This window comes from Zosterops lateralis (genome assembly GCF_965231275.1).
Source record: "Zosterops lateralis genome assembly, chromosome: Z".
Classification (NCBI taxonomy): domain Eukaryota; kingdom Metazoa; phylum Chordata; class Aves; order Passeriformes; family Zosteropidae; genus Zosterops; species Zosterops lateralis.
In genome coordinates, this window is record NC_139800.1 from 60,418,746 (window position 1) to 60,443,133 (window position 24,388).

The 24,388-nt window shown below is 39.1% G+C and overlaps 1 protein-coding gene and 1 long non-coding RNA gene across 5 annotated transcripts; one reads left to right on the plus strand and one right to left on the minus strand.

Moving 5' to 3' along the window:
* Positions 1 to 2,655: 2,655 nt before the first annotated feature.
* MBLAC2 (metallo-beta-lactamase domain containing 2) lies at positions 2,656 to 7,208 on the minus strand. The gene is made up of 2 exons (XM_083884368.1): positions 6,740 to 7,208; positions 2,656 to 4,900 (listed from the first exon to the last, which is right to left on the minus strand). Exons 1-2 carry the CDS (start codon positions 7,182 to 7,184, stop codon positions 4,512 to 4,514), a joined length of 834 nt encoding a protein of 277 aa, XP_083740494.1. The 5' UTR covers positions 7,185 to 7,208; the 3' UTR covers positions 2,656 to 4,511.
* A 124-nt stretch (positions 7,209 to 7,332) lies between these two features.
* On the plus strand, positions 7,333 to 23,826 carry LOC310922370. 4 transcript variants are annotated; one of them, XR_014592409.1, is made up of 5 exons: positions 7,333 to 7,532; positions 8,524 to 8,702; positions 10,188 to 10,317; positions 19,744 to 19,793; positions 20,303 to 23,826. It is a non-coding gene; the product is annotated as an uncharacterized lncRNA (long non-coding RNA). The 4 variants fall into 4 exon arrangements; XR_014592410.1 differs by lacking the exons at positions 19,744 to 19,793; positions 20,303 to 23,826 and having other exon boundaries at positions 10,188 to 14,937; XR_014592411.1 differs by lacking the exons at positions 19,744 to 19,793; positions 20,303 to 23,826 and having other exon boundaries at positions 7,333 to 7,527; positions 10,188 to 14,937.
* The last annotated feature ends 562 nt before the right edge of the window (positions 23,827 to 24,388 follow it).

The following is a 24,388-nucleotide window of genomic DNA, read 5'->3' on the forward strand; positions in this document are numbered from 1 at the left end:
CAGAACCGTACTTAAATTAATCCTGATTTTTTTAAGGAGAAGTTGGGCAAGATTTCATGCAAGTCCAAGCTAGTTTTGTTCATGTCACTCTTAGAACAAATCGCATGTAAAAATACAAAGCCGTATTAAAAACGTATCATTGCCAGTTTGAGGAATGTGAATGTGCTTCTTTGTGCATCTGGGTCAAACTGTTGGGAAATACCTGGCACAGTTGCAGAAGTGTTGCCTAAGTTTCAGAGCCTTTTCCTCCTATGTCAGAGTCCTTTTTTTTTTTTTTTTTTTTTTTTTGTTTTGTTTGTTTATTTTTGGGGGGTTTGTGTGTGTTTTGTTTTTGTTTTTTTCAATTTTAGTATCTTGAAAGTCTCATCACCTCCCCAGGACTCTGTTGGGCATGTGTGGGAATATGAACAGTTAGTTGCTAAAATAATTTTTAACTAATATTTTTTAAACAGGTGAGATTAGCCCGCCCAATAAAATCTGAGTAGTTAGGAGTAACCATGCTGAAGATGGTTTTGGGTAGCACAGTAAAATCAAGGAGCAGGCTTGTAACATCACTAGTTTCTAGTTTGATCTTCAGTTCTGTTCTTTTCATGGTAAATGCAGCCCCTGCCTGGCTTGGGGTCACCCGGTGGCGCCGCCGCCTCCAGCACGGCTCTGGCGGGGTCGGCGGGCGGGACAGCGACGGGACATTCCCAGCCCGGACACTGCACAGGAGGGAGCATCCTGCCCCTATGGACACTAAACGAACAGGAACAGGCTTTGGGGGAGGATTCCACTACGCCAAGCAAGGCGCGGCTGATGTGTAAGTTAGTAAAGTGACCGCACAGCATTCTAGAGTGCCTGCACCACTGATGCCCCTCGGAACGGCTTCCAGACTGCCCGGAACACCCTGTGCAATACAGCTAAAATGTCTGGGCTAGCAGCGCCCCCGTGTCATAGTTAACTCCAAATAAATTTAAAATAAAACATAACGAATGGGTTGTTTTTCTTCGTTGCTTCTCAATCGTTTCTACACTTCCTAGTTCAATTTGAAAGTGAACTAGTAGTAGTCGTAGTCTTTTGGATAATACATGGTTGAATTTTTAGACCCAAGAGGTACTGCTTACTGATTTAAGTCACATATGCATTAATTATAAACATGAACTTGGACCAGTGTTGGTTGAATGCTGAGACCTAGATTTTTAGCATTAAATATTAATGAATTCTCCTTTTCCTCCACCTTTATCTCCCTCCCACTTTCCTAACAGAGCTGCATTTTTTGTTTTCTTTGGCTACAGATCTCTGCTCTTACAAGGCAAAGAGCATCTATGATGTGTAAACATTTTTAATGCAGTTTCTTTCTCAGAAGTATAAATAATTTTGCTAGCAACTTGTAAATACATTCCATTTAGAATGAAAAGTGCTTCTGTTGAGAAATACCTAGAAATTATTACTTAACTGCATAGGATTATAATATTTTATTATGATAATACATGAAAAAAATTAAATATGTGCAAACTGTTGTTTAACATCCTAACAGCTTTGACAGATTACAGAACAAAACTTCCCATCTGATTTTTATGTCAATTTCCCAGTCGACTGAAAACTGCATTAACATATATTTAGATGTTACTAAAAATCAACATAGTTCTAAATGCTCAACATGATGCAGTATTTAAACTTATAATGCATGTTTTAAATGTTTAATCCAAGTAGTGTTAAAGGACTGCTGTCAAACTCTTATGTCTAAAATATGGTAAGTCTTAACAAAAATAATCAGAGACCGTTCTTTTAACTTAAGATCATTTTAGTATTGTTTATCTAGTAATGAATTTCTTATAATACAAAAAATAATTTCATGACCCTCAAAAAACTATTTTCATTCGGATTATAGCAGCAGTTTACTAACAAACTCCACTTTGGGTTATGTGCACGTAAAGCTCACTTCTGAGCTACGAAATTATCCCCTAGATTTTGGTTAAGTAAAAAAATAAAAATTTTGGTTATGTACTTAGTGGACTTAAGCATAGCTTAATAGGACATTTTGACACTGATCTAGCTATTTAAGGAGCTTAGCTGATAGAGATACTGAGCACAGATTTATGATGGAGGACAGAGGCTATCCTTCCTTTTGAACTGATGTGCCTGTGAGTCACGTCTTAGGAGCTCAGGCCTTACAATACAGTAAAATCTGGCTACAGAGATTCTAATATTGGATCAAATAAGCAAACTGATAGTGCAATAACACAGAATGCCAATTCAAAGTGATCTTACTCTTCTAGTGAACATTTACAAAATTTAGCAACTTGACATCTATTTTGGCAGTCTTTGGGGCAGGAGTTCTTGGTGACTGCCTTAATGCACAGGGTACTACCAGGACTCCCAGAGTCTTCACAAAAGCATGGTTTAAAAAGAATTTTTATTACTGGTGTTACACCAGTGTCAACTAATTTGCAGGAATTCAATTACTGTCATGTAACCTGTGACACTATGGCATCCTCTGGATAACTGGTGTAATCATTAGTGATATGTATACCTTCATCCTGCTACCCAGGCTGTTTTTGAATTTCTTCCTCTGCCAACTGAGGACAAAATAAACACCTTTAGTTTTATGATGTAAGTCTACCCACTGAACACTCCTCACATCCTAACTGATGTATGTGGATTCTCAAAAAAAGAGACTGTGATCTGAGTGTTAACAGGTCTTTTAAGTGCTCCATCTCTGCACATGTCCTGCCCACTAACAACTTTGCTTCAGCTTGGACATAGGCACTTCTAAGAAGAACTAGGCAACAGCAAACCATTACAAAGCCTGGTAAAGAAAATAGTCACAGTAAAAGCAGGAGTGCAGTCATTTATGAAAGGGAAAAAAACCTTACATAAGATATTCGCTTTCGTCATTTTTAGACAGAGATGCTTTTTTAATTTTGCAATAGCTTGAGGTTTTTTTCCACAGGAATTTGAATCTATTCAGAAGGCTATCAACTTCCTCTCCCTCATGCCTTAGACAGAGCCCAAACCTTTAGCTCCCTTACTATTTGCTATAATGGGAGCAAAACCTTCTGCATACAGTGAAAGCCAAACAAAAAAAGTTTAACTGCCCTAAAATTTGTGAGAAACATTTGCAGTCTTTTTTAGGAACATATATATGTCTATGTACAAAAATAAATTCAGATGGTGTCCTTTTAAAAAAGTTAAATATATACAAACTGTTAGAATAGTTACACAAACTCTAACCATTTCAGCAGCTTTTAAATTTCACACATTCAATTTTCATAAGCAAGTCACAATGCTATTTAACATTTCTCAATGTACTCAACATTGTTTTTGGAACAAACTCAATGCAACACACTTTACATTTCAGAACAACTATGTGCAGCACATACTTCAGATGCAAACAGTAAACGATCTGAGTTACATTCACTTTGTAATAAGAAGTGTACAGGTTACTTAATGCAGCACTTTCACTATGGCAAGGTCACATTAAAGCCTCAATCCCTTCCCTAACACAGATGATTAACAACCAAATTACAACACAGTCACATAAAAATATCCTTAAACATAAACAAACGCCCTAATCTCCTAACAGTCCACTTCTCTCAACTTTCCAGAACAACATACTCTCTATATACTTTTATAAACTGATCAGAAAAAAACAAACACATCCAGCAAAAGCTTAATTCACTTTGTAACAGGATAGGATAACACATTAATTCACTAGTTCACTAATTTTCTAATTCCTAACTCAGCTGCCTAGAAGAAAAACAGTTCCCTAGCCAATGGTGAGAGTACTCCTGCTTGTTCCCTCTCTCCTGGTGCACTGTTTCCTAGGAAACATGAAAGCCTCAAGAGCCCATCTGCACCAAAAGTTTTTGTGGTAAACTGATCTACCTGTGACTACTAGCTTGAAAGTTTGGTCTATAGAACTTCCACGTGTTAGTGTATTCTAAAGAAACTGCCAGACAAGTACTTTGCAAAGACAAAGCTTCAGGTGGTGAGAGATGCAGCAGACACCACACCCACAGGCGGCAATGGCTTCAGAACTATCTCTTTCTGCCCACTGAGTGTCCTGCATAGGTTTTGCTTCTGCTGTGACCAATGGCACTGCTCCCAGCACACACTAGGACTAAGCAAGAGCTCTGTTAGGTCAAAACCTGAGCAGGCGGAGATGGATAATCACAAGTCTAGTACTACATCAACAAGGTCTCAGGCATGAATGTAAAACCTCTCATTTTAGTATATAACCATCTGCCAGATTAGTAGCAAAAATAAAGCAATATGTTTCAATTGCAATACATGTACAAACATGCTCTGAAAAAATAGAAAGAAAAACTATAGCTTTAGCTAAAGCTACCAGTTTACGGAGTTTTTATAAAAATATGAACAAAGTAGGAAAAAACAGGGAGAATTTTTTAAGCTCACCTGTATCAATTTGCCATCTTTTTGCTAACACATACTGTTTCTGCTTGTTATTGATGCTTTCACAACCCATTTGGTTTTACAGGAGGTGACAGATGACACAAAATTGACTGTCACTGAGAAGTGATTCTTGAATTTGCAACACGAAGTGCTATGCTTGCAATAGATCTCATAGCACAGGTAGAAATCTTGTGACAAACTCCAGCTTGAGAAATGTAGTTGGAAGCTAACCGATACAGCCTTTCGGCTCCAAACATGTTAAAGTGCCCAGGCAGTACCTTCTCCACAAGACCTCTGTCTACTAACTCCATCAGGCGCTGGCAGCTTGCAACGTAGTCACTGATTCTGCTGTAGGGAAGCCAATCAATCATAGATCCGTCATATACCACATCTCCGCTGAACAAAATCTTCCTGTCCTTGTCATGTAAGCAAATGCTGCCTCGTGAATGACCAGGCATGTGCATGACAGTGAGCTGTCGATCCCCAAGGTTGATCACATCCCCTGCAAACAGATTTGTTACAGGAAATTGTAAGCATTCGTTATGTTTCTTAAATGACACAAAGAAAACTAACTACCTACTAATAATATGCAGAAAGTTTATACATACACAACGAAGTTTATATGTATCACAACAGTGGCAGTGGGGCATTTATTTTCTTAGTAAGTGCCACAGAGGTGTCTGAAATATAAACTGAGGAAAAAGGTATTTTCCAATGACACTAACAGTTAACACAGGCTTGGGTTGTGTTAATGGAATATATTCACACTCTAATAAGTTGAACAATATGAAAAGCACTGCAGTAGAGAAAATAAAACAGGAAACAAACAGAACACCATCTAAGCTGGTTTGCCTTTGAAAGCTTATAAAAAACGTATTTCATAATTTTTTATAATTTTACCCTTATTTAATTCATCTAGAATTGCACTGTTGTTACCCCTAAAAGGCAAGAGGCCATAAAAAACATAAATTGTTGGAGTAGAACCAAAAGAAGCCTCCACACACTTTCTTCATCTCATTCAATAAGACATAAAAATAGAACTTTCTTACCATTACATCATTATTTCCCCACTTTAAATGTGAATGCCTTTTAATTGTACCAGCCTCTGAACTGATACTCGTGTCTCATATCGCAATTGACATCTTAGAAACTCTGATGCTACTCTGGCAGCCAATGTACTAGCTCTTTCCAAAGCGTTTTTTAAAATAATCTTCCCTCCTTTTTGAGGGAAAAAACCCCAAACTTCTGTTGATTTACTATAGTCAAAATGTCACATCCGATCTTTACTGAAGCCTTCAGAAAGTTCAGTTCTGCTTTTCCAAGCACCTGTGTGAGGTGGCCCAATAAAGCCAAGCAGAGAGTAGGCACTGTCACCTGTCTGACAGTCACCATTTAACATCTGCTCAACAGTACTGTACAGTTTAGGTGTTTTGTTACCAAAAACCCGTCACTGTCTCCCTTAGAGACTAAATGATCTTTTCTATCTGCAACAAGCCACTTCTGTAAATGCTACTACATCAGCAACAAGTGATTTTTTACATTTTACGTAAGTCAGGTAAAATTCAGTAAATGCATTAATGTAAAATTTATGTAAATTCTGTAAAACAAAAACTGTATTCTCGGTACAGATTTCAGGAACTGTTTTGTTTACTGCACTTTCCACGTTTTGACAGCTTTTAAATAATAAAGGTGACCAGATGCCAGCCAGAACGTGACCTGCTGACATAAACCGTCTGAAGCCTAAGGAGAAACCTGCGGTGCTCAATTAGTCACCTGAATCACTGCTGAGTGATTCTCATTCTAGATGAAAAAACAAAAAAAAAACCCCAAAAAACAAAACAAAACAAAACAAAAAAACCAAAAAAACAAAAAACAAACAAAAAACCCCCCCAAAAAGTCCAAAAAACCCCACAAACCACCACCAAAAAAAACCAAAACAAAAACCAAAAACAAAAACAAAAAAACACACAACCCCCCCCCCCAAAAAAAACCCAAAACAAACAAAAAAACCACACACACACACACACACAAAAAAAACCCCCAAAAAACCAAAAAAAAAAAAAAAAAAAAAAAAAAAAAAAAAACAACCCACAAAAAACAAACAAACAAACAAAAAAACCCAACAACCACCGGGCTGCAAAAACTTTCAGAACTGGTAGCAACAGTTTAACCCACTACGCGTCTTTTTGGTCCCGCGCTGACTGCGGGTGTTTTTTAGGTTCACAGGAGTGACACAATTTATCAATTATTTTACAGGAGGAGCCGAGCGGAGCGGAAGGCGCCCAGCGGCCCAGACGGCGCTGGCAGCCCGCCGAGGCTGTTCCCCGCGGTTGGGCCTTACCCTCCTGCAGGAGGCGGCTGGGCCGCACGGGCGGGACGCGGAACTGCCGGGCGCTCCAGCCGGGCCGCGGCGGCCGCGCCACCTCCCGCTCCGACAGCCACGTCACCGCCTCGTAGTTGTCGCCGCGGAGCAGCGCCGCCGCCTCGGCGCTGTGCACCGCCACCTCCTCGAAGTGCTGCAACCCGCCCGAGTGGTCGAAGTGGACGTGCGTGGCCACGGCCAGCAGCGGGCGCGGCCCGGCGCCCTGGGCCGGCGCCAGCAGCCCGGCGTCGCGCAGGTAGTCGGGCAGGCTGCGCAGCCCCAGCCCCGCGTCGATCACCACGTCCCGCTGCGAGCCCCGCACCAGCCAGATGTTGGCCCGGTTGCCTGACTCGTAGAAGCGCTCCTGGATCCAAAAGATACCGTCGCCCAGTGGCTTGTGCGCGAACCACTCCAGCGCCGACATGGCCCGGCCGGCCCAGCGGGTCCCGAACCCCGAACCCCCGGCAGAGCCGGCGGCGGCGGCGCGGGCGGGCGGGAGCGGCGGCGGGCCCGGCCCACTGCGGCAGCGGCAGGCGGGGCGTGTCGGGGCCGGGCGGGGAGCGGGGCAGCCCCCGGGGGCTCTGGGCCCTCCGCTGTAGTGTGAGGGGCGCGTACTTGAGCCCCCTTCCCCAGTGAGGACCGCTGGCCCAGGGGGCAGGAAGGGAGAAGCGCCCCGGCCGTGCGCGGAGCGGCCGAGAGGGGAATTCTCACGCGGCAGGGGTTTGGGACCCTCAGGACAAATACCTTCCTCCGCTTACCTTCATGGGGTAAGGTCAGTTTAAACGCCCACAAACCCTCAGTACCTAAGGTCCAGTCCTTTCCTCTGTATCTGCTCTTCCCTTTAACTGCTTCTGAAAATCAAGGATCCACGATCACCGAAACACCATCAGGAGTTTTGTTGTGAGGAAAGCGTAGGACGCCCAGGCTGGGCCTGCTCAGGTCTGCTGTTGCCTCACCAGCTGCCGGCGGCTGTCGGGGGATTCCACGGGCCTTTCCCTCCCAAAGCATCAGCCGCCTTCCCCTCAGCTACTGCCCCCGAAACCGCGTGCATACCTATACATGAAATTGGAGGAATTCGAAAAGCTTAAATCTGAAAATCTTCACTTGTATAAATGAGACGAGACCTAGATATACGCATGAAAATACACCCAGGTGATCCTTTAGACATTCCTCAAGGGTAACTAAAACATTAGTTGTGGTAACTTTGTCATGCTTGGTGACTTAGTTGTACATCTCAGCTCTTCAGAATTTCTCCATCTGTCACTGTCACTTTGTGCTGTCAGTAAACATAAACCTTCTGAGCCAGTACGCTTGAAAAAATCAAAAGTTTGGGTAAAAATGTGGAGTTGAAATGCTGTTAGTTTTAAAGATTGTTACTTCTCATTTGACTAATGTTTTAAGGGAATTTACTAAGAATTAATTTTAAAGCAGCTTTTAAAGAATAGACCTTCATATTTGCTACATTTAATGCCTGTCCTTATAGTTCAGCATCTTGTTTAATTTTTATTTTGTTGTGTTGTTTTGCTGTTGTTTCCTTTTTTTTTTTTTTTTAATCTAGATAATTGCTCATGTTTGGGGCTTTACAGTGTTTTATCTTCTCCATTCTACAAGGCTCGCATCTTGCTTTTCACTCTATTTTTAAAGTCCCTTCCCTTCCCTTTTCAGCCTTAGCTTTTGCTTTGTTGTTGTTGTTGTTGTTTTTATTATTTTTATTTTATTTTATTTTATTATTTTTTTAAATTGAGGTCTCTGCTTATTTTCAGACAGCATTCTGTGCTGCAGAGTGACATGGAAATATATAACATGATTTTGTTTTATCCAAATAGAGCTTATTTCTGTTGAAAGTAACAAGGATGGAAAAACCTGACATCAACGTGTTTTCTCTGGCCTTAATAAAAAGGACATTTCTTCTGTCCATGGGGAACCAGATGCGCTGGTACAGGTACAGTAGTAAGTCTGGAACAACCTGGTTGTACCAAGCAAGGTGCAGTACAGTGACCTTGCAGTTAATAGGGAACAGCTCATGAGATTTCTGGTCTAGGACCTGGCACCGATCTCTGAGTGGTCTGTGGGAGTGAGCAGTATCACAGTACTTTGGCTTGGGTCCCATTTATTGTCATCTCCCCCCATTCTCAGATTTTGATTTACTTCTCAACCCATGGGTTGTGCAATTCATGAGATGAAGGTTGGTATAACAGTGAAGAGATGTGACTGTAAGTGTTTTGGAGGCTCTTCTTTTATGACCTTTGTTAAGTATTTTAGTTAGGAACAACCTCCTTTTTTCCGCAGTTAGTTTGCACTTCTGCTGGAGTCTTTTAATGACTTTTGATTATCTTAATTATCTCTTTTCCTGTGTCACTATCGGGATCCAAAAATAGTTACTAAGATAAAGGACAAAAATTAGTCAGGATGAAGAAGTCATGAGTTACAAACACAATCTGATTTTTGGGGAAAAGTTCAAAAACACTAGAATGTAGTCACAGGAAGTTCAGGGTCCTTAAACTTTTTTTCACTTGTTTGTGGTTCTTCTGGTTGAACTCAACACAGTGCATTTAAGGTTTAGAAGAAGATGGCTTAAAATTCCTAGGTTCGGAGGCAATTTCAGGCATACGGAGGTGGCTAGCAGAAATAAGGGAATGTCCTGGGTTGCAGTGTAGGATGTACACAAAGTATTTATTCTATCACCATCTTCATGAACTGTTGAAACCAGGTGGGCTAGTGTTTTCCCAAGCCCCCTGCCTTTTCTGCTAATGGCCCATTAACGCCTTTGGGGTGTTTTTCTGCTAATGACTTCTGGGGTGTCTCCTGCTAATGGCCCATGAGTCACAGGTAACTCCCTCCAGGGGTTATCTCTGTTAATGGGCCATCAAGGACACATTTCACACTTCTCATGCTATTGGAGATGCTCTGCCCAGGGGGAGGAGCCAAGCATTCTCACCTGGATATAAGCTGGGATTTGGGACAGTGCAGTGGGCATTTATCCACTGGATTCCCAGAGGACCAGAGCTCCCAGACCTTTCTGTGGGATCACTGCTTCAGGAAGAGCACCTCACCTGGACTGCTTCCACCATCCGGCTCAGGTTGTATTCTGACTCTGTCAGTGATCCTTTGTGTTATTGTATTTATTTTATTTTACTTTTACCTTTTTACCTTTCTTCTTATTAAATTATATCTCTGACTTGGAGCCTCTCATTCATTTTGCTTTCAAAACCACAACAGGGAAGGAAGCTGATTTTATGCATGTATCAAATTTACAGTCTGTGGAAGAATCTAAGATGGGCATTGTAAATGGCTTGCTATTTAAAAATGGTCTTTGGCTTTAAAATGACTGAAACCTTTCTTAGACACTAACTTTCTTGGTAAATATGTACATCAATTTGAAACATGTAAGGAAAACATATCTTTAAAAATCTGTAATATTTTTCAGTGTATCCAAATGGCTGGGTCAGGTGGAGGAAGAGGACAAGCTTAATTTACCTTCAACCTGGAAGCTGTTGGCTTAGGTTAAAGGTGCAACTCTACCTGATGTCATCTGTAAGCCTCCACCACCATTACCAGTAAGTACAGCAACACTCTGTGTTCAGGTGAAGTGTGTTCACAATCATGTTTAGAGAATGTAATGAAATATATGAACATCCCTAAGAACTTTGGATTTTATAATAATGTAAGTCACCATTTTTTTTCCTATTGCTTTCTTTTGCTAACTGTTGTATCCCATATTTAACTGGATTGCTTGCAAGGAATTAGTGTGTTGAAGTCCTCATCATTATTTGGTTTTCTGGACATTACAAGAGTGGAAACACTGGATACTTGAATTTGTCTGAAATTAGTTTACATTAATCTTTGAAGCTATAAATAGATTTGTTGATTTTAGAAAATTACTATTTATGTAAACATGAAAGATTGTGTATGATTGTCCTGTACCACAGAAGCCAGCATTTGAAAATAACTGAAAGATACTTTATGTAATTAAGAGAGCTTAACTGAGACTTGGCATTTAGGATTTATTTGAAAATCAGAGGGGAATAAAGACCATTTTCTCACAGCATTTTGATGTGCAGGGAAGCTTTTGACTTACTGAACCATATATTATTCATCCTCTAAGTCCAGCATTACAATTAGGATGTGCAATTTCATATGACTAAGTCATCTGTAACTGTTTCTCATGTGAATGTTGCAGGCTGCTTGGTAGCACAGTTCTGTGCCATCTGAATGCTCTATACACATGTATATACAGCTTTTGAGGTACAGTCAGCCTTGCAGGAGAATTGCTAGCCACACTATATCTAATGGATACCACGGACCGAGGAGGTAAAAACTTTTCTTCCTTATGTGAGCAAAATTTCAGAACCAAGTTAAACTTCTCAGGGGAAAACTGGTGCCATTCAGGAAAATCAGTTAACCCAGTTTTATAAGTGGGTCAATAAAAAATTGAAGTGTTGGTTTAACGACTGGACAATGCCCAAATTTATGTTATAGCTTTGACTAACTTGCAGTGAAATTATTCAAATGAGTGAATTATTGCTGTTACGTATTTCTATTAGACACATTCTGAATTTACACAAATTTTCTATAAATGCAATTAGAAACCCAATTAAGGAGCATCAGCTTAACATCAGCAACATTAAGTGATTTAAAGTGTTGGTCAACTAGCAGATATAGCTGGAAGCAGTGATGCCTTAAGTTTTAGGTTTCATGTGTTGTGGCAGCCTTCGTGCTGCTCACACCGGCCAGCCCTGGCACCACAGCGACACTGGGGTCTTGTAGCCAGGGGAGCAGAGCCTCAGCGATGGCGCAGGCGAAATGGGAGATGGGACTCTTGGAGGTGGACAAACAGGGCTTTATTCCTGCACCCACATCCATGCCTCAAGAGAGACCCCGAATACCTGTGTGCATCAACTTTTAAAGGGAGGTTGGTCTCAGCGGAGGGTAGAGCAAAGGACCAATAGGGATAAACCAGGGAGTGGCTCAGGGGGTGGCAATCATAGATAATATCAAATCAGGTAAAACTAGGAGGGGGAAGCCTGGACCCCGACCAACCACTTGAGGCCTCTCCTGGAACATTCCAGGCATGGAGAGAGGCCCCAGCGTGACTGGCAGGACCATAGGGTTATATAACATATGATTGACATATAACGGAATAAGGGAAAAAACAACAGGGAGAAACATGAGGGGTACATAGAATAAACCACTTACAATGAAACTGATGAGAAATATGCCATGCAAATGGAGACTGTAATTCCAAGTCCTCACACGCCACCACATCATGTTTTTCAGATTCTGTGCTGCCTAGGTGTGTAGCTTGGAGTCTCATATCAAGTGTTAGTCAGTTCTCTTCACAAGGTAGGTAAACCAAACAATCTTCTTTTTCCAGATGGAGACCAAAGACAAGCATTACAAGTTTCTGGCCCAAAAAAGCATAAACAACGGAGGGCTGAGGGGAGAGAACAAGGAGGATGGAACTTCATAACCTGATGCTATAATTGAACAATGAAACTCAATCTGTAAATGGACCAAAACTTAAAAAGTGTGAAACTTTGTGACCGGTCATCCATTTTGTGGCCATTTCAGGTCCATCTTGGGTGTAGCCCTGGCTGTGTTCTTGTACTGTCCAAGGTGTATCCTTTTAAGGCCTTTTATTTATTCTCCTAGCTCTGTCCAGTCTCTGTTCCAGCCTAGCCTTCCCAAGGCATCACCAATAAGCTCCTTTCATGGTCCAGATCTGGGACTTGTGATAGCATCCTATGCTTTGCAACCTACCACTTAGTTAATTGTTTAAGCACCATTTATCACATGAGAGAAACAGCATCCATTCTGTAATTCTGTCTGTAGTATTCTGGATATTTTTAAACCATTTTTGCATATCCATCTTTCTCAATTTCAAGATTCAAGTTAAGCAAAACAAAACACTCCAACAAAACACCCCCCCACAACCCCCCAACCCCACAAAAAAACTCCCTCAAATCCCAAAAATGCAACCCTTAACAATTAAACTGAGCTCTGTGAGGGCCTGGTTTTAGACAATGCAACCTGTTTCCATAATAATAGTCATAAAAAGGGTGTCAATGTTGTTCAGATATCATACTTAATGTAGCTGTAACACTATCTTGGAAGTGGTTAAGAACAACAGCACTACTCTTGACTGAAGAGAGAAGGAGGGGTTTCTGAGAAAGTTAGGTTAGTGAGAATATGTGGAGGCCATTGACAGCAACACAGAAGGAGCAGCACTCCCAGCACTTCCATGGAGGGCGTCCAGCCCTTAATGCAGTTTGCCATCCCCCCATTGCTCAGGGCAAGCAGTTAGTTAGCCACTTCCTGATATGCAAATGCCTCTATCTGTGATTGGCTAGTGTGATACCCCTTAGTTCTTCCTTTTGATTGGTCCAAGTTCTCTCCCCTGATTGGTCCTTTTTGGATCCTTCCTCCAATTGGTTAGTTTTTCAGTCCTTGCCCCTATTGGTTGTTTTGTTAAACCCCACCCCCTTTGTTATCTGTATAACCCTGGCTCTCAGGCGGTTGTGGGTCTTCGGAATTATCGGTTCCTGTGGGTGAAGAGGGCTTCTGGAGACCATCCTGACTCCTGTAGTTTCTCCTACACCGCCTGGAAAGACCCCACTTAGGAGATGCTGCAAAGGCAACAAGAGCCTGAGAGAGCTTAGGTTGCTTAGGCAACCATCAGTGCCTGTGGCCCTAGGATTGAGGTCGTTCTCCTCTGGGAGACTCACCTGGGAAGGTTGCAGCACCCAGAAGACCCTTGCCAGGGCCCTGGGCGGTCAGTGACAGGAATAACTGCTTCTGGCAATAAGGAGTTTAGGATTACTATGAGTGATTATGTAACAGTTTTAATAATTTTTTTTTCCTTGATTTTGTGATACATTTTTCAGGAAAGATAAAATGAAGTTATGAAAGGTGTAAGTTTAGATATAAACTAATTACTAGGCATATCAAAATATAATGAAGTGTACTTGAGAAGTAGTATAGTGCATAGTTGCACTCTTTGTTTATTAGATATGTTTCCTGTAGCTTTTACTAATGTACCTGCATATTTGGTTGGTACCTTATAAATAATAAACATAATTTGTACTGAGTACAGACAATAAGTCAGTGCCTCTGAAAACAAGAGATGAAGATTACATGTTGGCCTTAAAAATAGATGTTAGAGCAACTAAAAAATAAATGCCATACTTCTAGACAATAGGAGATGAACATCAAGGTTTGTTTGTGTGCTTTTTATATATATCTTTACATATTATTGTGTGAAGGCTGATGTAGTGAAAAGCATGTGCTGAGGATGAGTTTCATACTGATAATGAGGAAATAAAAATGACAGCTTAAGCTAATAGAGAATTTTTCCGCTTTTACATTTACTGAAGTGCTGTAACTGGAAAACAACTACTGTGTGTAAAACTGAGGTATCAAACATCTATTCCATTTGATATGGAGTAATAAATACTTGGACCATCTACATACAGACTTTTCAATTATATGCTAGCTCAAACCAGCCAATTTGGTAGTTCATTGTGTTACAAGAGCCTAAACTTTTTCATCAGAGCAAAGAAATATGTAGTAAATACTAGTGTTGAATTCAGCTTTCACTGAAATTGTGTAAAGACATACTTAAATAATATTATATTTAATAGATGGAAATCCTGAAAGGTACTGATTTATTTTTCCCATAAGTCTATTCAGGAAATATTAGTAAATATTACTGACAATAACAAAATACGAATATTGAGGTGAGGATAAGTGATTTATTGAAGTTTTTATAAGAAGCAGAGCTGGATTAGAAGCCAAATCTTGATCTTACTCTGTGGAGCCTAAGATTTTCTTTTGCTTACACATAACAAAAATTTAATTGCTTTTTTATTGTTTGATAACTATAAATGCTGGAGTTATAGTTGACCTCCATTCGACATAATTATACTGTTAAAGTTCAAGCTTCCTGGTCAGAAAACTGAAGTAGTAAGAAAGAAGGAAAGTGGAGCAGAAAGACTTATGTGTCTGTTTACCAAATGTGAGGTTACTGTAAATCTCGAAGTCACTGGTGATTATTACTGTGAGAAGTGCTTCTTTTCATTCACGAGTTTTTGCCTAGTTTTACTAGCTGCTGAGTGTTTATTCTGAACGTTATAAATGGCAAGTGCTGTTACAGCTTTATAAAAGTATTTTAAAAAACTGAAGTAAAGTATTTTAAAAAACTGAAGTAGCTAAACACTACTATACTGGATAATCTTTTCCTTCCTATCCTGAATAATGAGAGCTGACTGAAGCTCTAAAATGTGAGGTTTCTTTTCCATATGAAACCCTTGAGAATATTTTCTGGCTAAATATTCATGATGTTGATGTTGATAATGTACAGGTGCATAATCCAGTCATCTCAGAATTTTTGGTAATTTCTGTTCATGGTGTACTGATAAAGTCAAGATGTTTTTGAAACTATGCAATTCTTTAAAAAAATTAGGCTTTGAGTGCAATTGTTTGTGTACTAAAGGCATATATAAAATGGAGCAGCACTGTGCAGTGTGAGCAGTGAACACATTGCCAGCCAGATGTGTGGCTCACAGAACACGGAGTATTTCCCCTGATCTGCAAGTGGAGCCCAGGTGGTGCAACCAAGTTGTCCTGGATTGTAGTGTAGGATGTACACAAAGTATTTATTCTATCACCATCTTCATGAACTGTTAAACCAAGTGGGGCAGTGTCTTCCCAGGCCCCCTGACTTTGGGCTGTCTTCTGCTAATGGCCCATCAATGCCTTGCCCATGACTCACAGGTAACTCCCTCCAGGAGTTATCTCTGTTTAATGGGCCATCAAGGACCCACTTCACAACTCATCATCCCATTGTGAGATGCTCTGTCCAGGGGGAGGAGCCAAGCATTCTCACCTGGATATAATCTGGGGTTTGGGACAGTAGAAGCAGCCCTTACCCACTGGATTTCCAGAGGAGCAGAGCTCCCAGACCTTTCTACAGGATCACTGCTTCAGGAAGAGCACCTCACCTGGACTGCTTCCACCACCCTACTCAGGTTCTATTCTGACTCTGTCAGTGGTCTTTTGTATTATTTTATTTTATTTTATTTTATTTTATTTTATTTTATTTTATTTTATTTTATTTTACCTTTTTACCTTTTTACCTTCTTATTAAATTGTATTTCTGACTTGGAGCCTCTCACTTGTTTTGCTTTCAAACCATGACACAGGTATAACTGGTTATGAGACAAGATCAGATCTGCTCCTTATTTCTAGATTCCTTTATAATGATAGAAGAACTTTGAAACACTCTTTTATCATATTTTACGTCTTTTACATATTTTATGTATAAGTCCTCTTTCATCTTCTGGGTAAACAAGTTTCAGTGTCTTTGGATTTCCATCTCACTAAAGAGTTGCTGTCCTCTTGATCTTTGTCAGGCTTGAAGTTTGTTATTTCTATTAGAGGCAAGGAAAAGGAAACTGCTGTGTCTGAGAGCCAGCCAGGGTTATTTCCAATGAACTAGTTGCTTTTTGAGACAATGTTATCCCTCTTTTCTGACTTTACCTTGTGATACCATTCTTACTTTTCACCTCAGTATTATGTTTGTTCCTGAAATGTTCTTTCTGTGATGGAGCGATATCTCTCTGTGCTGAGTGTATTCCTGAGTAGAACTGGCAGCTTTGAAAACTGTTTTTTCTTCTTACCAGAATTGGCAGCTGCAGGGAAAGCACTTTATAGATTCAAATAATATTTCAAATGTTCTCATCACCTCTTCAAGGGTAAGTTGGTAAGTTCAGGTATTTTTTTACTAAATCTTTAATTGTACAAAAATGCCACATTTGAGGGCTGGGTTATAATTACATCAGTGATTGTCTGCAATTTAAAAAGCTTGTTTTCATCTCAGTTGGAATTTGCAGTTGTTTCTGGAACTGCCTTCTCTGGCAAAAGTGATCTAGCTTTAAGAAAACTGTAGACTAGATTATTTTTAACTGATATTTTCTGTTGTCTGGTTTACAAAGCATCTTGTAAAACTAAGAAGGTGTTACAAGGTAGGCTATTAGCAGGAACTTAATAAATTGTCTTTGCTACAAGAGTGAATGGATTGTTATAAAACCTCAGAACAACATCTGTGAGCCAAATGGTCCTTTGAAGTGCAAGAAGGTAAACATTTTAATTAATTAGGATGTATCTGTCTATCTTTCTTTATTCAGGTAGCAAGTGAAAGCCATATCTCATTCTGTCTAGAAATTTTGATGTGCTAATGTGCCATATAGCATAGATTTCCATCATTCAACACTAATTTTGAGAGGAGAGCAGGCATATTCTATAGATTCTTTATTTATCTCACTGTGTGAGTTATGAATCACTCATATCTTTCCTGTAGGTATATCTGACAAAACTAGAAGACTGCCACCTTTGCAGTGGTTTGGATTAGTTCATTAGTTGTGAGTGGAAAGAGTCAGTCAATGCATTTTTTACTGATGGCATCAGCTATTATTTCTTCACTAAAGAGCCTTGATCTGAAATCAAAACTACTAGTTTCTTTTCCTTTCTTTGCTGATAGTTTCCTACATCTATGAGTGCCCCTTGAGACAGTGTTATTTTAATTGCAGACTCTTTGTTGCACAGTTTTGAGGTTTTCTGTTTGTCTTCATAATAACTAAGTTTAAGATTTAGCTTCATTTATGATGTCTTCTTTTTCCTTGGTGAGTACACACCTGAAGGATGGGATGTCATACAGAGGGACCTTGACAGACATGGAAAGTGGGTGCATAGGATTCTAATGTGATTTAATAGAGTGGGTGCAAGGTGCTGTGCCTGTGTTGGGCTGTTGCCAGCAGGTTGAGGGAGGCATTGTTCCCCTCTCCCCTGCTCTGGTGGGACCCCACCTGCAGTTCTGCATAAGCTCTGGCGTGCCAGCACAGGAAGGACATAGACCTGTGAGAGTGAGTCCAGAAGAGGCCACTCAGTTGATCAGAGCGATGGAGAATGTCTGCTATGAGGAGACACTGAGAGAATTTGGATTATTCAGCTTGGAAAAGAGAAGGCTTCAGGCTGACCTAACTGCAGCTTTCCAGTATCTGAAGGGAACAGGAAAGATGGGGCAATAGTATGTAGTGACAGGACAAGGGAGAACAGGTTCAAATTGAAAGAGAGTAGGTTTAGATTAGAAATCAGGAAAAAATCCTTTACTGTGAGAGTGCTGAGGCACTGGCACAGGTTGCTCTGGGAAAGTTGTGGATGTCCTGTTTATGAAGGTGTTCAGTGCCAGGTTGGATGGAGCTTTGCGTAACTGATCTAGTGGAAGATGTCCTTGCCCATGGCAGTGAGGTTATAAAGAGATGATGTTTAAGTTCTCTTCCAACTCAAACTCTTCTATGATTCTATGAGTCTATGATCATGTGCTAGAAGTCTTTGACTCTAAAGGTCAAAGGCTATCTTTGTTATTGTTTTTTTGCACTGTAACAGTGCAATCAGATTCAGTAATTTTGCATGAAGTGGATTTTGAAGTTGCATGTGGCAAGAAAAAATGAGACTGATTTAAAAATACTAAAGTTTTGGTATTGCTTTTGGCATTTGAGATTGTATATAAAATGTAATTCAGTATAAATGGATGTACTTACACTGTATGACTACTGTACTATTTACAATGTATTTCTCAATTTAGTTCTTGTGCCTAGGAGGAGGTTAAATAAATTAAAGTGTTTAGCAGCTGTTTTGGATAGGATGCAAAGCTTTTCCATTGCAGAAGTACTGAAAGTCTTGGGAGCTGATGATCAGATACAACCTATGAGACTTGGGAACTTTGAGACTGGATACTATTTATGATTAACAAAGTGATGTTAAATGTTACTCACTGGTTTTGTAATGAAGGTTTGATTGTGAAACTCTTGAAGAGTAGAGAGTTAATGTTATACTTGATGTTTCAACCTAATCTCTGAATAAATCTGCATTTAACAATTTCATGCTTTTCAAGGGTAAAAGAATAAATTACAGTAATTTTGGAGTATTGGGTGTTTTTTGTTTGTTTTGGGGTGGGTTTTTTGTTTGCCTCTTTTTTGCTGTTTGACAACAGGAAAGTGTTCAACATGGGATTAGAAAAATGTTTAGTTCCAGGTAAGTATCAAGGACTGTGTCTGGATTGCCTTTTAACTAGGTTAACTGAGTAACACTTTCTCTGTAGCAATTGAGAGATAGTCAACAGTAACAGGACAATGAAAAGGAGTAGGAAGAATGGACACCAGGTAGTATCTGAGGTTATCAAACGCTAATTTTCTATGAACCTGTGAAATGTTCTGATCTTTTAAGTGTTTGATTCACTGTTTTTCAAACAATAAAAAAGTAATTGAAATGATTACCAAGTTATATATTCCTTCCAATCCTGTATGTAGAGAGTTATTGCACTTGGAATGATTTCAGAACAAGGTGAGTATTGTTTTGTTAAAAGAAAAAAAAAAAAAGAAAAAAAAAAAGAATCTGTGTTTATTTATTCAATTGTAACAAATGATTTGCAGCACAAATGCAAACTTTAGCTCTCTCTCTTGCTCTCCTTTTACCTTACTCACTACACAGATAACAGTTTTGAACTTGGAGCAAACATTGATGTTACTAGAATGTAACCTGATGTCTGTCAGGGGCAGCTGTGTTTTATATTATTAGCCTTCCCCAACCATATCTTTTTAGCTCACTACTGCAGTCTTAATTACATAATAATTAAGTAAGTTGAAGAGCCCATGGGCCACTGGAATGGCTGAACTTTGTCTCCTTGGGATAGAAGCCAGTTGTCATTATGTGGGTGAAATGGCAATCCTGACTCCTGTTCCTCAATTTAAATTACAGCTAGAATTCCCCAGAACTGTTGTGCTAAAACATTTTGGCATGCATGTAAATAGGATCAAGTACAAAAGGGGTCCCTTCCTTTCCCTGATGGCAGGGGATTAGTGCTGTAAATCATAATTTTTCTATATTCTTCAATATAATTAGATATAAAACACCTGTTTTCTGTACAGATTGGAGAAGATTCCCAGAGAGATGAAACCAAAGAAGGCAAACAAAACAGGTATGTTATATATTTTAGGAAGCAAATATTACATCGTATTTGAAAGACAGAAACCGTACAGGAGGTAGTTAGAGGGAAAAAAAATGCTAGAAATGCTAATTAGTCTAAATCATTAAGGCTCTGGCAGATTTTTTCCTAAATATTTTGTTAGTCTGCCTGTCTTTTGTGATTTTTACTTTGCTTCTGTAGGATGTTTTAACGTACTGGAACAGACTTGTCCTCCTTTTTTCTGCTGTTCGTGTTGATGCAGCATGTTAACATACAAGATATATAATCGTGAAAATTTTTTTAAAAATCCACAAACCTTTTTGGTTTTGAAAACTTGTATCATTAGTCAGCACTCATCTTTCTATTCAATAGTAACTAGCTGTTCAGGTTTTCTTTATATTTTGGGTTTCTCAATTATCTCGTTAATAAATAGGTTGACTTGCGCATTTTTAAGCCTTTTATATGTAATTTAATGTGGGTTATTTTCTATTTTCCCTGATTTTACTTTTTTTTATTTTCAGCTTTTGTCTGCAGAATTGTGAATCAGATCCTTCAAAAGCAGTTGGAACTGGTAGTGGTAGTTCTTACAGGAAAACAGATTTTTATTACACAGCATCATTTGTTTTTCAAAGTGTTTTCTAGTATGCATGACTTATTTTAAGTTCTCTGTAGAAATCTGTGGGCTCCTGTGAGAAGAAACACTTGGTCTCCTGTGTTTAGCTGTCTGTTTATATATAATTGTTTGCTTTCTTGTTCTTTTTCTCCAGGTGTTTCATGTGTCATTTTTCAGTTCACAGATAAAAAGAAAAAGGAATGGGAATGTGCGTAGTGACAGAGACTGGCTCAGCTGGAATCCTTGTTCCTTTTTAGAGCATCATTGAGAAGCATGGTACTGATGGTAGTCTGTAAGATTCAACTGAAAATGAAATATTTATTTGCAAAATCTCTAAAGATGAGACCAGAATATACCTGGGGGTTATATTCCAAAAGAAGAAACCATGGCCTTTTATAAGCCTATGCACAGTAGCTTTTGCCTCAAGATCAAGTGAAATAATAAATTAAGATTATTATTTCTTGTTAAAATAATGTGGTAATGATCATAAAAAGAGAAGCTTTTATGATCATAAAAAGCTTCTCACTGGGGGAATATTTCTTTCTTTCTTTTCTTTTTCTTTTTCTCTACTGGCTCTTAAAAGTACAGCCCTCTACATGTTATAATGGCAAAGATCAGCTGACCATCAGAATTTGATTGGATTAAAAAGTCAGTTCCCATAAAAGCAAAAACTATGTGGGGTTAGGGTTTTTTGTGGACTCCTGATGATGCATTTAGCTTGTTTTTTTTTGTTTGTTTGTTTTTTTTTTTTTTTTTGTGGAATCCTGATGATACAGTGTTATATATGATTCAGGAAGTTTGTTCATAGCTGATAAATGACCCGTTAGACCTCCTGGTACGTGTCTTTGCTGTGTTTTAAGGACAGGTAACTTAGGTGACACTTTAACTATGGTCAAACAAAGGTGAGCAACAGAATTTGCACAGAAATTCAAACCAAGTTCCTACCATTCTCCCTTTTTAGCTTGCAGGAGTGGTTTTGGGATATGTACAGTTCCATGCACAGGGGCAACTTTATTTTTACACACCTCCTCTCCCTTTTTCTGGTTTCCCTGAATGCTTTAACTGAAAACCTGACCACCTGGCTTCTCAGTGCCAAAACTTGGGGTAGAATTTCACCTTTCTCCCACAGTGACCCTGGGCTGTGAAATGCAGTATTCTAGATACCAGCAGTGCCTGCTGAAAAGAAAAAAATACATGAACAGAGATGTCATCTGGGTTCAGTTGACATTGTAGGCCAGCCATATGCATAGGTATACAGCAATCAAAGGTATGCATTTTAGCCCAAGTACTGCAAGACCAGGTATTTGGAATTTAGATTATGTTGTATTCCATTACACCTCTAAGGTATGTAATGTAGGGAGCTGTTTTGCTTGAAGTTCAAACAATGGGTCAGTGTCTCTAATTTCATAACAATCAAAGATGCCCAGCTTTTAGAGACAAATCCCACATGTCTGTTTGTTGCATATGCATTATCTGTAAAAGCCTGCAGGAGTTTGTGCAAGGATGATAATTCTGAATTGCACTTTCTGCACTTTCCTAAAAAGCCTACTTCATTCTGGATGTGTTTGCTTTGATGCTGTTCATGTTTTTGCAGAGCAGCTTGAGTCCCCTGAGCTCTGTGCTGTGCTTTAGTCATATAATCCTTTCCTACGCAAAATACTGGAATAAACCCAATGTTATTTATGACAAATGCTTTCAATAAAATATAGGTGTTTTCTCAGCAGATTCCAGTGTTCTGCTTCCTTGAGTATTTGGCTGGTATTTGGGGAACTTTGGTTTAGGGTGCTGCCATTCAAATAATTTTTACTTGGGTATATGGAATGCTATTTTTGATCTTTGCTCCACCATGTAGTTAATCAGGGAGTAACTTGATAAAGATTATATTAATAAATCAGGGGACTAGTAGAAATACACAACTTAGATTCATTAGATCCAACTGTAGTCCAAAAGCCATGTGGCTATAAAAATCATGAGAGCCAACTGTAGTCCAAAAGCCATGTGGCTATAAAAATCATGACTTATGTTAGAGCTAATGAACTTCCACCTTTTTTTTTTTTACATCTGCTTGTCCGAAGCACCCATCATTCATGTCTTGTATAAAGTAGTAAAAATGAATTTTTATCTTTTCAAGATGATTAAACATAACAAGTGAGATTTCATTCTAGTTTCTTAATGTATTTTAAGTATATAGGTGACTAGCATTTTGTGAAGCTGAATGATGTACTTTAGCCCAGCCTTTGGTCAATTGCTTGTTCAAACTGAATTTCATACTGGTCTTCTAGGCATCTCTTACATAAATCAGACATTTACATCTCTATGAATGATGTAGCTCAAGGTCTAAGGTAATTTTAATACAGAAAGTATGGATTTCCCTGGAATACTCAGGATGAATTTACTCATAAGAAGAAGTAAAACAAGAGAATTCGTCTTTTTCACATTAAAAAAATAACAGTGATGTATTTTATTTCACCAGATGCAAAAACAAAAAAGGCAAAAATTCTGAGCCTAAAAGTAATCTGGATATGATAAAAAAATGAAGTAAGATGTGCATACTATTTTTGAATTTTACAATAGAAAATGAAGGAAAATGAAACCTAGTATGTTTATTAGTACAAATGGAATAACCATCACAGACGTTTTTTGGTCTTGTTACTCTTGCAGACAACTGTTCTGCAGTGTGAGTAAGGATAGAGTCTGGCTTTGGAGAAGCAACTTTGCTCTTGTTTGTACTTGAACACAACCAATTGCTCTTCAATGAGTAGAAATACAGCCTAATGTGAACAGTAGAGCTACTAGTGGAGGTTACAGAAGGAGGAACTGGTGCCAGTGGTTTTAAATCTGTTGTTGTTTCACCAATCTACTGATGTTCGAACTTAAACAATTTAGTAAGTTGAGAAGGAAGAAACATACAGAAACTTAGAAGTGACCTCTGTTTCATAGGCAATTACTAACCACATGGCAGTGGGAACCTGAAACAGCTTTGTATTTTTCCCCTGGTGATCCACCAGTTGTTTGAAGCAGTTGTTTGATTACATTATGTAGTATTGCTTTATCAAGTATGACATGGCCTTCTCTCAACTGTTCTAACAGTGGATGGTAAAGGCAAATCATCATCTCAGTTTATTAGACAGGACATAGTTTTTTTATGGTTGATGCTTGACCAAATAAATCCTTATTAAGTTCTTGTGCTTCACATCATATTGGTTTAAATGTTGACACACAACATTTGCACAGCATTGCTATACTGACTGTCTTGCTGTTAACTGCATCTTCACTCTTTGGTAGTGTGGAGGATATGCTGTTGCTGTAACATGCCATTACCTTGTTAAGAGATTGCCTTGTGACAGGAATAGAAAAGGATAAGGAAGAAGAAAAATCTGAAGATAAGAAAGACAAAACAAAAGACAAAGGTAGTGAGGATGATGAAGAAGCAGAAGAACCAGAGGAATGTGATGAAAAAGAGCATGAACGGGTATAATGTTAATTTTCCTATTTACACAGAGTAAGATCCCAGTCATTGATCGTGTGTTCGCTGGCAAAGAAACGTCCCTAGCTCCCAATAAAACAGAGTTGTGGGAGAAATTATTACTTACACTCATGATCTTGCACTACACTGTATTGTAAATTTAAGTGAGTGTTCTAGACTTGTTATTCACAGAGCTCTGCAAAAAGGATCTTGTACACAAGAATGTGTTCTGACACAATCAATACACACACTCCTTTTCATCACTAAGAGAGTAATGCCTGTTGTTTCATATATATCAGGACTTCATTACAGGATTTCCCTTTTTCATTCCCAAGAATCTATTACTGTCTTAAAGCATGGGTGGTCAAGTACAGTTTAAACCATGTTTCTTCTACAAAGTGTCTTCTCTACACATATAGTAATGTTATTTTTCCATTGGTTTAGGAAAATGAGTACATATTTCTTCCTATTTTGAAAATGGAGATGCCTTTGGTGGTGTCAGTGGTGACAATATGGTTGAAGCAACAC

Excerpts from the sequence above, each read along its gene's own strand:
- MBLAC2 (XM_083884368.1), bottom strand. The coding sequence starts at position 7,184 with ATGTCGGCGCTGGAGTGGTTCGCGCACAAGCCACTGGGCGACGGTATC. Across the intron at positions 4,901-6,739 it reads CAGCCGCCTCCTGCAGGAGG|GGGATGTGATCAACCTTGGG; the intron begins GTAAGGCCCAAC and ends ATCTGTTTGCAG.